The 13,687-nt window shown below is 44.0% G+C and overlaps 1 protein-coding gene across 2 annotated transcripts in view; it reads right to left on the reverse strand.

Annotated features, from left to right (window-relative positions):
• Window positions 1–13: 13 nt before the first annotated feature.
• The window catches only part of LOC109290122 (rho GTPase-activating protein 7-like), a 153,588-nt gene continuing 139,914 nt past the window's right edge, over window positions 14–13,687 (reverse strand). For both annotated transcript variants that reach the window (XM_019506512.1, XM_019506513.1), the window contains exons 9-14: window positions 12,231–12,450; window positions 10,294–10,408; window positions 6,478–6,693; window positions 5,046–5,263; window positions 3,914–4,087; window positions 14–1,006 (exon numbers count right to left, since the gene is read on the reverse strand). In XM_019506512.1, the coding sequence (XP_019362057.1) occupies window positions 895–1,006; window positions 3,914–4,087; window positions 5,046–5,263; window positions 6,478–6,693; window positions 10,294–10,408; window positions 12,231–12,450 (1,055 nt within the window). In that variant the 3' untranslated portion in view covers window positions 14–894. The remainder of the gene's footprint in view (window positions 1,007–3,913; window positions 4,088–5,045; window positions 5,264–6,477; window positions 6,694–10,293; window positions 10,409–12,230; window positions 12,451–13,687) is intronic.

The following is a 13,687-nucleotide window of genomic DNA, read 5'->3' on the forward strand; positions in this document are numbered from 1 at the left end:
AAACGCTCCTAAGTGAAAATTGATGGCTTCTTCTCTCACGTGCAGGAATGTCAGTCACAAATGTTCAAAAACCATCCAGGCAAGAGTTATACAAAAAGGCAGTATCACAGGAGTATCAACAGCTCAGACTAAAATGTTTATCTACCATAAAACAGAGCAAATATAACATTAACATTAAAAACACACCATTCTGTTGCTTATTTTCAGCTTGTTACCATGTTGCTGAAATTATCTTCAAAGTTTTTTATTGAATAGGGTAGCTGATATATGAAAAGAAACAACACTCTAGAATGCTAGAGCACTCTCTTAATGCATAGATGGAAAAAATATAATGTTCTTAGTTTAATAACTTAATAACTATAATTCTAAGTAGCATATTTTGTCTCTTTCCTGGAGGTAAAAATTGAATTTAACCTTTTATATACATATATATATACACAGTGACATTTTCCTAATCTTTGTGCAAGCAGTTCAAGAACAACTTTGTTGAACTGCAAAAGCCCTATAATGTTACTATTTTACATTTCAGTTGTTCCATTAGCAGTTGCATCTTGGTTTATTGATTTGAAAATGTGGAGAGGCTTGTTTACTTAGGCCAGTGATTCTCAACCAGGATGCCAGGGCACCCTGGGGTGCCACAGATCCTTTGGAGGATGTCTTGAAGAGCGAGGAGATAAGTAGATAAGCCAGAACAACCCCCTTTTCTTCCAGGCCCTGTTAAGCACTGTAATATCTAACTAGTTTTTGAAATTGGATGCCACTCAATTCACAAAATTTATGGAGGGATGCCTCAAGTCCAGAAAAGTTGAGAACCACCGACTTTGGTTGAAGCTTTGAAAATGGCAGCACAGAAGCAGTTCATTTCTCAGCACCTATTTAGAAAATCCAAGTGCTTCAGATTTTGGTTTCTTTTGTGTGGAGGTACTGGAAGGAATCCTTTATCCTTAGCAGTTCTGCAGCACATATATGGCCAAAAACCCTGTTGTACCATTCTGTTGTTCGTCCCCTGCAAATCAAATCCAGACATGAAATAAGTGATGATAGGCAAGGAAGAAAAATGATTTCCTTTTCTTTGTGAATTTTAATACTTGACCCACTTCCCGACTTCCAGCTCATTTTTCAGTATTTGTATTGCAAAAGTACCTAGAGGCCTCTAATGCGTATATACCAAGTCTCAGCATTGCTCTTTCACACAGAGAACAAAACCAAAAATAAACATTAATCATTCATTGTCTTGTCCTGCCTGGTATTTCTCTACTTTACCTGGAACCTCTGACGATGATTGGAGAGGCAAAAGCACCAGGGTTTCTGAGCAATTTAGCTTACTCTAGGGTAGGTTTGGTTCATGCAGAAATTACAGCTTTTCGTTGCATATAGGCAGCAGTACCATTTTTGATTATTGTTGGACCCCCTAATCAAACCCTTACAACTATTGCAAATTTCTTCCCCATGTGCATTTTTAGGTGTCAGGACTTTCAGAGGAAGAGCAGAAACAAGTTCTCATTTTTGAGGTTTGACTGAGGTTTCTGAAATGTTGATACATTAATTGCTTGTGTTGCTATGTTTGAATTCCTCCATAGGGCAGATGCAAGGGTCAGTGTGTGGCTTTGGAGGCTAATACAATACGTGGAATGCATTATTTTTGGGAAGAGTGCAGCCTCTCAGGATCAGGGCTCTTGTGCGTGTCAGACACAGAGAAGAACTGCAGTACAGGTTTCATCAATTTTTAGGGTCAGAAGGGACCTCAGCAGATCATCAAGTCTGACCCCCTGCCCTAAGCAGGAAAGAGCACTGGGATCAGATGACCCCAGCCAGGTGTTTGTCAAGTCTCCTCTTAAAGACCTTCAGCATCTCCACCTCCCTTGGAAGTCCATTCCAGATTCTGGTAACCTTTACTCTAAAGTAGTTCTTCCTGATGTCCAACCTAAATCTGCTCGCTGTCAGTTTGTGGCCACTGTTTCTAGTTACTCCAAGGGGTGCCTTGGTAAACAGAGTATCTCCTATACGTTGCTGCCCCACCCCTGACGAATTTGTAGACAGCCACCAAATCCCCTCTCACACTTCTCTTACAGAGGCTGAAGAGATTCAGGTCCCTCAATCTCTTCTCGTAGGACCTTTTCTGCAGGCCCCTAACTATACGAGTGGCCTCTGCTGGACCCTCTCAAGGTTATCTGCATCCCTCTTGAAGGGCCGTGCCCAAAACTGGAAGCCATACTCCAGCTGTGGCCTTACCAGTGCTGCAGAGAGGGGAAGTATCACCTCCCTGGACCTGTTTGCAATGCACGTGTTAATGTGTGGTAGAGTGGGGTTAGCTCTATTGATCACTTTGTCACCTTGTCGACTCCGAGCTTTGTCAACTATGACTCCGAGCTCCCTTTCTGCTGCTGTGCTGCTTAGAAAGTCATCCCCCAATCTGTATGTGCGCTGGTGATTCCTTCTCCCTAGGTGCAGTACTCCGCACTTATCCTTCTTAAACTGCATCCTATTTTGTTCTGCCCACTTTTCCAGCCTGTCCCAATCTGCCTGAATCCATTCCCTGCCCTCCAGTGTGTCTACTTTGCCCTATAATTTGGTGTCATCCATGAATTTGGACAGTGTGCTCACCACACCCTCATCAAATCACTGATGAAGATATTGAAGAGCACTGGCCCAAGGACCAAGCCTTGGGGGACTCCACTGCCCACATCGTTCCAGGTCAGTACCAACCCATCCATCACCATTCATATCATGTTCATGAGCCCCACGGACACGGTAAACTTTACTGCCGCAAACTACATAATATGCAGTAGCTCTGGCATCAGGGACTTCTCCCTCAGAAACATACTGCTTGGCAAGTAGGTGTTGGCCATCACTTTGGACATCAGACTATTTAATACTATGCTAGTTCCTATAACAGGGAGGACCTGCAACTTCCACTGAAGTTACACTTCAAAGGAAGGTGCAGGTATTCAGCAGCTCTCAGGATTTAGCTCACCAGGTCAGTCGTATGCACTCCTTTGATCTGAAGTGTTGAGCAGCATGTACTGATTTATATGCTGTTGGCATTCGCAGCCATGTAGAACCTCCTGGACACAAGCCATTTATGAAAACAACTCCTGAAACTTTAAGGGAATGGCATGAAGGTACTCTCTTCCACTCACCAGTTCCCACTGCTCATTACATTCAAGAAGCACCATTGGTCTCAATCTCTAACCTAAACCACCCTCTTAACTGAATTTCTTATACAGTAATTGTTTCAATTATTCAAACCAGGTTTATCCAAATGGCTATGGTGTCCCCAATAAGGCAGGTTATTATGGAATAATTAGATGTTTACACAGTGAATGCAGCAAGTGCCTCAGACTCCTGCTTGGTTTTCCTAGTCAGCTAATGTTCTTTCAGTTAGTTATCCCAAGTGCATCAAGCTGTGAAAGAATCGAGCAATTAATGATTCCAGTCCAGTTGAAATTCCAATGCATATTTTCGAAGCTGGCTCAACAGAAGGAGGATGGCACATGCACAGAAGCACCAGGCAGGCCATCAGTCATAGTATCAAAATTGACATCCAAAGGTAAAATACTTCCCTACTGGAAGCCCATACTATGCATAATACATGACAACTTAATAGGTATTTAACATCTCTAGATCTCCATGTTTGTATGTACATGGGGAGGTGGAATTATCCTTATTTTTCAACTCTGAGAACTTACTTCTAGAGAGCAGGGAAGATTAAGAGATTTGTCCTAACGGCACCAGCGGCACAGCGAGGACTCAAATCCAAGGACCCAGCCTTGTGCTCTATGATTGGAGCATACCATGCTTATTTTTTTCCTAACTGATACGTGACTGGCAACATATTGGTGATTCAGGAGATGTGGTCAGGGGCCAGCAGTACCAAGAAGCAGGTAAAGAAGCATAGAAATTAAAATGATACCTTGTGTCTCTTCGACAGACATGAGTTACTTTGGATTTCTGAGACCCAACTGCTTCTATGAGATACTGGCACAGCAGGACCTGCGCTAAAATCCCATGCAGAGTAGCTCCTTCGCTGTTGACTGAGGTAGCTGCCAAAATGCAGGTGCCACTTTGGGGATCGGTCCTCCAGGTCCTAGAACCAGATGGGAATTTTTAGGATGTTTCACGCAAAGACATTTCTTATATAAAACCAGTCATTTGACATGCTTGCTGTGAAATCAGACAACAGTCCACAGCTAGTTTATGGTCTCTTCCACACATAATTGAGAACACTGGTAAATCCTACCACACATTAGTACTTTTAGTTGAGTAGCCCAGAAGATCTCAGGGTGCTAGACAGAATAACCAGCATACAGTAAGCTTCATCCCTGCCCAAAGCAGTCGGTCGCAATCCAAATACAAGAGACAACAGACTAATATGGAAAAAAGTCACGGGGGGGAAGGGGAGGAGGATAACAGGTTCCCCTTACTGTCTTAAGATTTTGCACTGTTGTATGGCCCTACTGCAACTGGGGGAAAGAGCTCCACTCAAGTGGAATCACTGTGTAAATAGTAGGTCTCATCTCAGGTAAGCAGATGGGCAGAAAAACAGCAACAACATCAAATGCTGCTGAACGAGCCCTCAGAAGACAGAACAAAATGTGGAGATTCTTTTTGTTTTTTTTCTAGAGACTAGGCTAGACTGCAAAGTATTGTTCCCCAGGAGCTCTGCCTCAGGGGAGTATGTAGCTTTGACAGCAAATATTTGGAATCGTGTTTTTTTTAAAAAGAAAATAGACTTGGCTATGGCAGGACAACATGTTCAGCATCTCAGTCTGAGCCATATCCCTCACCTTTAAGCTCTTCAGGGGAGGCCTTCTCTTCTATATGAGAGGTGAAGTGACTGTGTCACTACAATCCACATTATTGTTAACTGCTACAAACAGAATCCACTGACTAGAGACTTACACAGGGCTTATCTTCCTGTAAGAGAACCCAAACGCTCATTTATAGTCATTGGAAGGACTATTACCACATGATGCAACATGCAGTACCATTGCACAAGTTACTGTGTTTAAGGAACAAAGGAGAAAAGGCTATCAGATCCTTACCTCAAAACAATGTACTCCCGTGCTGGAAGGGGAGACATGCTTTCTGTTGTATAGTGATAAATATCTGTTTCGTCATCCAAGGTCTCTAGGATCTTAGTCTGCTGCAGGCTTGGGTCCCACTGATGCTGTTCTGTCAAGATGCGCTGGAGGATTAGTTTAGGAGCAGCGTCTATTTCAGTGGATGCCTTCCATAGCCGGATATGGTAATTATCATCCACCTTACAAAACAGTTAACCAACACTGGTCAGCTACTAAGAAATGATTTAATGCTCTGTTCCCTCTTCCAGCACTTACAATCCATAGGCATTCCATCACTGACCTCAGAAGTACTGTATTTTCTCATATCTAGTACACAGCTTTTCCTCCAAATCTCGAGCCCTGCCCCCTACCACCACCACCACCACCCAAAATTGGTGTGTATGAATTAAGCAGGGAAGCTGATTTTTCTGGCTGGGATAGAAGCACCCTCATTTCTACAGAGCAGCAGCTGTTGCATTTGCATTACTACTCAGGCAACAAAGAGAGTCAACCGGCTTACTATTTTTAATTCCAGAGGTGTTAACGATGCTCTCTCTCCCTCTCTCTCTGTTTTTAATGTTGATGTTCCACCGATCAGGCTAACCTTCCTCAGGTCAACTTCTGCTCTCAGTGGTGGCAGATGACAGAACAAGGAGCAATGGGTACAAGTTACAGCAAAGGAAGTTTAGGATAGTAGAAAAAACCTAGGAGGGTGATGAAGCACTGAAGCAATGGAACGGGTTACCTAGAGAGGCTGTGGAAACTCCATCCTTGGAGATTTTAAAGCCCAACTAGAATGATCTAGCAGGGGATGGTCCTGCTTTAAGCAGGGGGTTAGACTAGATGACCTCCTGAGGTCCCTCCCAACTTTAATTTTCCCAGTCTCTCTCTCCTTCTATTTCACAGCCTTGCAGAGACTTTAGTTTCTTTTGAAATCATGGATCCACCCATGGAGATCAGTCTTTGACAGCAACTAGGGTTTCAGCTATGGTTAAGTAGGAAAAGGAGGTTGAGTCAACCAAATATTAGATCTTATGCAGCCGTAACGCTGGAAAAATATATTTTTCTTCATTCTGCCTTTCAGAAACAAGGTATGTATTATATTCCAGTAGTCATGTTTCCGATACATAGAAGTCATCCTTGGACCTTTTCCAATGCAATGGACATCTTTCTTATACAGTTAAAGGTGCACTTTTAATGAAGTTCATGTGAATAGCAAATTAAGCCTTAATTATTATTAGACATTACAGACCAGTTAAAAATGTACCAGCAGTTGTCGCCAACTCACAGACAGTTGAACTGATGTTTAGCAAAAACTCAGCTGTTTCAGCATACTCCCATCCTTTGAGAGGTGGGTAATTCATTTTTAAGGTTGTCAGCCACTTTTGTGTGAATGCCCTAATGTCAAATTTACCTTTTTATGTGCTAATTCCACACGCTCCACGTTTGAGCAAGCAACCCAGCTCTTGAACTTTTCCTTGGCATCCCGAAGCAGGTCCTGCATGGAATTCTCAAGGGAAATCAACATAGCGGAGTGCTTGATCGGGGTGGTCTGATTTGAGGCCCCTTCGCTCAGGACTTTTTGGTCATGCAAGTCATCACCACACTGCTCAAGACAGTAGTCAGGCATCTGCAGAGGCAGAGGAAAGGGCATATCCTAATCACAATCCCCATTACATTTGTTTCAGATTGGACAAAAGAATAATGAACCTCAGGTGTAGGCAAACCCACTAGCAGAAGCACTTAGTGATACTATTAACATTACAAACCCCAAAATAAATGCTAACAAGCATTCTAAACCATTATGTGCAAGTGCGGACTCAGTACAGTGGCATCAGTACAACAGAACTGGGAATGGTGAGAATTCAGGAGCAACCCAACATATGCAAGTTCTTTCAGGTGCAGACACAAACTATTGCCTGAAGGATGAGCCAGGAATGACTCCATCCCCCACAGTGAAGGAAATGCTGACTGCTCTGTGAATCTGAACTCTGAACTCCTCACATTATATTCCTACTGCTACTCCTCAACTTTAATCACTTCACTTCAAGTCTTGCACTTCAGCAGAGGTTCAGAGGAAAGGGATATGACTTGGTGCTCCTCCCATTATGATAGATGTCAATTTTACCTTACTGAATGAAAGCCACAGCCTGAGATTTTTTACATCAAAAGCCCTGAGCAAAACAAGCAGTGCTGAAACTAGGTACAGGCTGGACGATCCATTTCCCAGCAGCAGTTATCGGCTTGCCGACAAAAAATGTAGAGCTGACTGATTGCAGAGAAAGGCACCATCTCCTTTGTATGTATAATACTTTCATGACTAATGCAATAGTGCTCAACTTATCTGGCTCTGTGGGCTTGATAAAGAGTGTGGGGCTGGTCCGTATGCTGTACCCATCAGGCCTGATCCAGTGCATGGGTGTGGCCAGGGGTAAGGGGTGTCCAACTATGGGTGCAATCCAGCCACAGAGCAACCCCACTTGCTGGCCTGACCCTGTGTACTGGATCTGGCCACAGAGGAACCTCATAAGAGCAGCTCCAGAAGACACAGCAATTAACACTTCCAGAGCTTCCCTGCCACCAAATTTCCAGGCCCAGAAGGAGCCCTCATGGTCCAGATGACATGGTTCTATAGGTCGGAGCTGGCCGTAGGTTGAGTGCCACTGCTGTAGTTGAGCACCGCTACCATAGTTCCCGTGCAGTGACTGATTGCCATTTTTACGTTGCATCCATGTAAACTGGGGAGCCAGACCAATAAAGAAAACAATTATTTTGCAGGCTACGTTCCCCTCTATAGCAAGGAAAGGCCTGCCTAGCAGGGGTACTGCAAATAAGGAACACGACGAGCTTCATCTCTCTGGAACAGGTAGCCAGTTGCTTCACCATAAAACACACTAAAAAGGCCTGTAAGTACCTCTCCAGTAATGAAGCCTCCCCGTCTTAATGAGGGAGGCTTGCTAGGTCTGGGAGAAAATGCAATAATACATGTTTAATAGAAGGCAAATTGTACGCTCAGACAACATGCGGATGAAATCACTGCAGACAGATACCTGCTTTGGTGTTAAAAAGACAAGAAAGCTTAGAAAGCAAGAGCTGGGTGAGGGTGGTCTCCAATCCAGAACAAATGAGCACTATGAATCATCAGCCCCACTAGCCAAGCATCCCCAAGCTGCTTTCAAGCACCATGGTAGAAGAGACAGCCTAGCACCATGTGATACACATGTGAATGCTACTGATAGGCCTGCCGGCCACTGATTTCTTGATCCTTATCCAGCTCTTGCCTCACCTGTGTCACTGCAGACCCCTATGTGCAGATCACCTAATTGCTGTGGGAAGTGCAGCCAGCAATCAACAAATCTATTGTGCAGCACAGACAGCAGCTTTAATGACAGGTGGAAAAAATGTGTGAGAGGAGGATGCAAGTGACCAGTTTCCTCAGAGCAGAAAGTGAGGGGGAAAAAATACTTCTCCCCTTGCTGAGGATGTTTTCAGGCCCTCTGGGGAGCGGTGTTCCTTTGTTACATACTTATCACTGGAGTCTTGCATCACGGTTCCCTCTAAGCTGCATCCGTGCGTGGCCACGCACAATTAAAAATCTTGCCACACACTGACTTTTTAATGCCATGTACCCGCCGGGAAAGGAGCTGGGCTGCGGCTTCTCAGACAGGAGCTGGGCACAGAGTGCGGCGGAGGCACCGGGGCCGGCGTGGGACACTTACTGAAGGTAAGCTCCTCGCTCCTCACACAGGGCAGGCAGCAGCTCCTCCCTGAGGTGCGGCGCGGGCAGAGACGGGCTGGCGTGGGCTCTGCTGGCTCCAGGGAGCTGCTCCGTGGGCTCCAGGGAACTGCTCCACACCCCGCCATTGCCTCAGGGGGCGAGGAGGCACATGGCATCAGGGCTGGGAGCGGAGCAGTTCCCCCGAGCTGGAAGAGCTGGCGCCAGCCCCCAGCCCTGCCTTGCCTCACCTTGGGGAGGAGCTGCTCCCTGCCCTGCATGAGGAGTGAAGAGCTTACCTTAGGTAAGTGTCCCACGCTGGCCCCATTGCCTCCCTTTTCAGTTCTATCAATTGGCTGTGTCGGCCCATGGCTGCCCCACAGCAGTCCAGTACGCTGCTCTGGGCAGCAGTTAGCATGGAGAAGGTGGCTGAACCCTGCCCGTTCCCACCTGGACGCTTACTGTGGGACACTTACCAGCAGACCACACCTAAAGGGGGAGGCAGGACTGAAGCGGCGTGCTCACGGACCAAAGCAGCGCGCTCATGGACCTCTGGTCCTTAGAGGGAACATTGTCCTGCATCCCAGAAGGCAACGGGACATTTAGGGGTTGAGGTGCCCAGCAGGGTCAGGATTTGTCATCAGATGAGATGGCAGCAAGTGCTGGCTCTAGCATGTTTCTTCAAGCATAACTAAAGCAGCTGTTTCCATCTCAGATCACGTATTTAGATGGTGTCTATGGCAGGCAAGCCGGAAATGATTAAAAAAGGCATTTTTATACATAAAATGTATTAGAGTTGGGACAGGAGACAAACAGAACATACCACAGACTGCTCTGAACTAGGAATCTGGCCAAGTACACTGGGGCTCAATCGAACTCCTGGACACAAGCGCCACTTCACCCTTTGTGGCTCAGGTCCACATCCTAAGCACACAACTAGCACCTCAGAGGCCAGGTTCATCACAGGAAAAGGAGAGAGCACAAAACGCCATCCTGAGCAGCGTTGCCTCCGAGATGCATGGCGTGCATGGCTGTGCAGGCATGCTCATGCCGCACTGCCAGGCACACCTGCGCAGCTGCACATGCCGCACAGCTTAGAGGGAAGGCTGATCCTGAGTAGCACGTAGCAGATGCAGTGATCTCCACAACAGGGTTCTCCGTGTTCCCTAGTGACATTCATCCATACAACATCAAGGAATTCATTACAAGGGAAAAAGTTACTGAGACTAGCGTGAATCATGATTTGGCCCAGAGCATGTATTACCCTCAACAGAAACAAACCTTGCGGTTCAAAGCTGATTTTTTCCCCTCCCTTTTTGCATTCAAAGACCAACAGAAGTACATGAGCACTTGCCAAACAGTTCTGTTTGATACACATGGCAAAGACCTCACAACCGCATCCAGCTTCAGCTTCAATACCAGTGCATCCTACTGGCACACACCCAAGTCTCTAAGCAGCAAGATGGATGTTGTCTAAAACAGTAAAGTGGGGATTTGTTATAAGCCACGACATACCTGGAAGAGTCTGTGGCACTCTATTATCATGTGGGCCAAGCCTTGTGTCGCTGCCAGGTTCTCACTCAAGTCTCTCTGGTCTGGCTTTCCCAGGCTGTATTTCCTCTGGCTGGACCTGGTGGGGGAGAGCAGGGTAAATTAATAAGGGTTCTTGTAAAGACAAAAGAATAGAGGTGCCCAGTCATACACCACGAGGAGCTGCGGCCTTGATGCATTTGGAATTGCTTATGTACTCTCCCGCCTGAATGTGTGCATCACAATGAGATCAGTCCCACTGTACAAATTATGCTCTAACTACATTCACACAAACAGCTTTGTATCAAGGCTTGAACAGCAATTACATAGAAGCAAGAGCCCCAACTCAGGGCATGGATGCTAGAAACACTGGAGGTATTAATACCTACCAAATATTAAAAGCCAGTGTTTGTTACTGAAGTATCTACACAGGATTAGAAAAATCTGAGGTGCTCAGCCTGATTTAATTTACCATGATCTGTGTTTTCTTATACCCAAATCCTTCACAAAAATTGCCCAACTGATGTATAAAATTATTATGATTAACAAAATAGCTGCTTCCTTTCCATGTTTTTTGTTAACTTATTTTTTTTAGCATTTTTTGGCTCTTTTCAGACATAATATTCATTATATGACATCATTAGCACTCACTTCTAACAGCTTTATCATGGCACATTCCTGCTAACTAGCTTTGAAAAGAAGAAACAGATAAGGCCTCTTGACTTTATTCCTCAAAGCCAAGACTTCTAGATTATATCCCTTTGAAGCTTGAAACACATGGTAAAATATTAACAAGCATTTATCAAAACCTGTGGTTCAAAGCAACCCTATTTCTAAGATGATCAAGAGAAAAGCCATTCTATTTTAGGCTCCTTGCTGTTCCACTGTAGAACTAAACTAAATCAAGAAGGTACAGAGCCCTGGACTACAACTATCAAGTTCCCAACCATTACAGATTGCTTAGCTCTGGTTTAGACCCTGCGATCAAAAAAGCTATCAATTCCACTGCCACATTCTTAACTCTGCTCACACCTTCCTTTGCTGTGACTGGCAGTGTTTCAGCATTAGGGTCAGCTCATCCCAGCAAGAGCCAAGCATCCATTGCAGGGCTGTTTTATAGGCAGATATGCATCTCATGATGGTTTGTGCTTTGTAAAAGCACATTCTTAACATTTTTCACCTCTATTTACTTTTCTCAGAATCTGTTTCTTTAAACCTGAAATGCACAAATACCTGACTGGAACTTGCACCCTTATCTCCAGCACATCGCTGCAAGGAAGTGGAGGATCTACCTTAATGAAGATGTGACATTTGTCTGAAGCAAAGCAGTTCTTCCAGCCTCAAGACAAGTGTATGCATAAGCACAGTTATATTGTATAATGAAGACACAAGGCATCGCATGTAAATACTGGGTCTGAAATTAATATTCTGGGAAGTTACAAGATTGCCCTGATTTGAAAATTCCTTCAGAATTGGATGGATTACTGGCAGGTGTTACACACGTGAGATATTTTTGGCTATTAACATTTAATCACACAATCCCTGCGGCTCAGTTTGGCATGTACTGTAAAGCTGAACCATCAGGTTATCACCAAATAATTAATACCTAGGTTAACTACAAGCTCGAAGCTAGCTGCAAGAGCTTAATGCACCTGGACTGTTATATATATGACACTAATAGCCATTTGAAATCTTCTAATGTAAAGGTTCTCTAGCTCCATTTCTTCTACTGCACCTGTGACAGCTGCCTTACCCTAGTGTAACTAGAATTCTACATAAAACAAAAGTTATCAGGAAGACTATTTTCATAGGTCTCCGCATGTGGATTTTTAAACATATTTTAGTTCATTCTAACAACGAATCAAGAGGATACAAACTATAGGATTTTAACAGGTATTGTCCAAGTATTATGACAACGGTACCTAGTTGATGATGATGAACTCTCCCGTCTTAGGGTACTGAGGTGAAACAAAGATGGTGCCAAACAGACTGCAATGTTGGTTGGAGTCATCTGGTTTTCCTCAACAAAAGCCACCACATCATGGAGAAAGAAGAGAAGGATTTTCAAAGCCTCACGATTTTCATCTGGGAGGAGAAGAATGGCAGCCTGGACAGCATGAAATTGTTGATCCTTTGGCAAGTCTGGAAGTAAAAGAATTAGGAAAATCATGTGAGAACATAAGGAGATAAAACAATACATAAAATGAATGTTAGTGCTTAAATAATGCATTACCTCCGTAACTACATTGATTCTTCTCTAACTTTAGATGGTTGTGCAAGAGCTCACCAAAGGTAAAAGAACATTATGGTCTCACTGGGAGTGTCTACATGTCACCGTATGGTGACAGTACTGCATTTGGGAGAAGTACTGCAGTACTGCAGTGCACAGACAGCGCACGGTTAGATTTACTGGCTACGTCACCATAGCGGCATGCTATAGCTGGGCAGTGCGCCACTACGGCAACATAGCCAGTGATCATGTGGCTACATATGATCTACATCATCATGATTCACATGATTGCTATGTTGCCGTAGTGCGCTATACGGGGACATAGCACATTGCTGTGTCACTGTAGAGCAATGTGTAGCCCACTGTATGGAAAGGCCCCAGAAGACTGCTAACATACAAATTAACACTAATTTAAACTGGTGCAAACCTCATGTGATAACTCTTATTTGCAATTAAAAGTGGCTTATTTCAGCTTAGTTTAAAACCTGTTTGTAACAGACTAAAATGGAAGCATGACTTGTTCAAACCCAAATAAGGGCTTGTCTTCTGATTACCTCCATGTATGGAGTGTGCTCCTGTTAGCTGAAGCCAGAATAGCAGGTCCTGAATAGCTCCATGTGTTTAGAGCTCTAACACAGCATCCACACAACGTTCTGCATAAAGTATAACTAAATAGATTTAAAATCCACAACTTTATTTCAGCATAATTTAGCATGCAGACAGCCTGTAGCAGAGACTGGGGACGGGTCCAACTTGCCACATTACTTGAAGTAGCACTTTTTGGACCTATATGCAAGAAGCATTTATCTTTAGTCTGCTTAATTTAAAAAGGACAGAACGCAAAATTACATTCTTCTTGGAAGCTCCTATCTTTCAAAAAAGTCACACTGCAATTCTAGGTGAAATTATTCCCTTACCTTTCACCTAGTATTTTTAATTAAAAGAACATAAAAACAAACAGACCTCCTCCTGATAGCTCCACAATTTAATTTTAAAAAATAGCTGTTTTAGAAAAACATTAAAACAAAATCAAAATAAATCTACATTTGCAACATTACTTCTTTATTCCTCTTATTCTCTATAAAATCCTGAAATAACATTATAGGAGAACAATGCTTGGGAGAGTGAGAAAGGCAGTACAGCTCACTT

This window comes from Gavialis gangeticus, unplaced genomic scaffold, assembly GCF_001723915.1.
Source record: "Gavialis gangeticus isolate Ggan-Ray unplaced genomic scaffold, GavGan_comp1, whole genome shotgun sequence".
Taxonomy (NCBI): domain Eukaryota; kingdom Metazoa; phylum Chordata; order Crocodylia; family Gavialidae; genus Gavialis; species Gavialis gangeticus.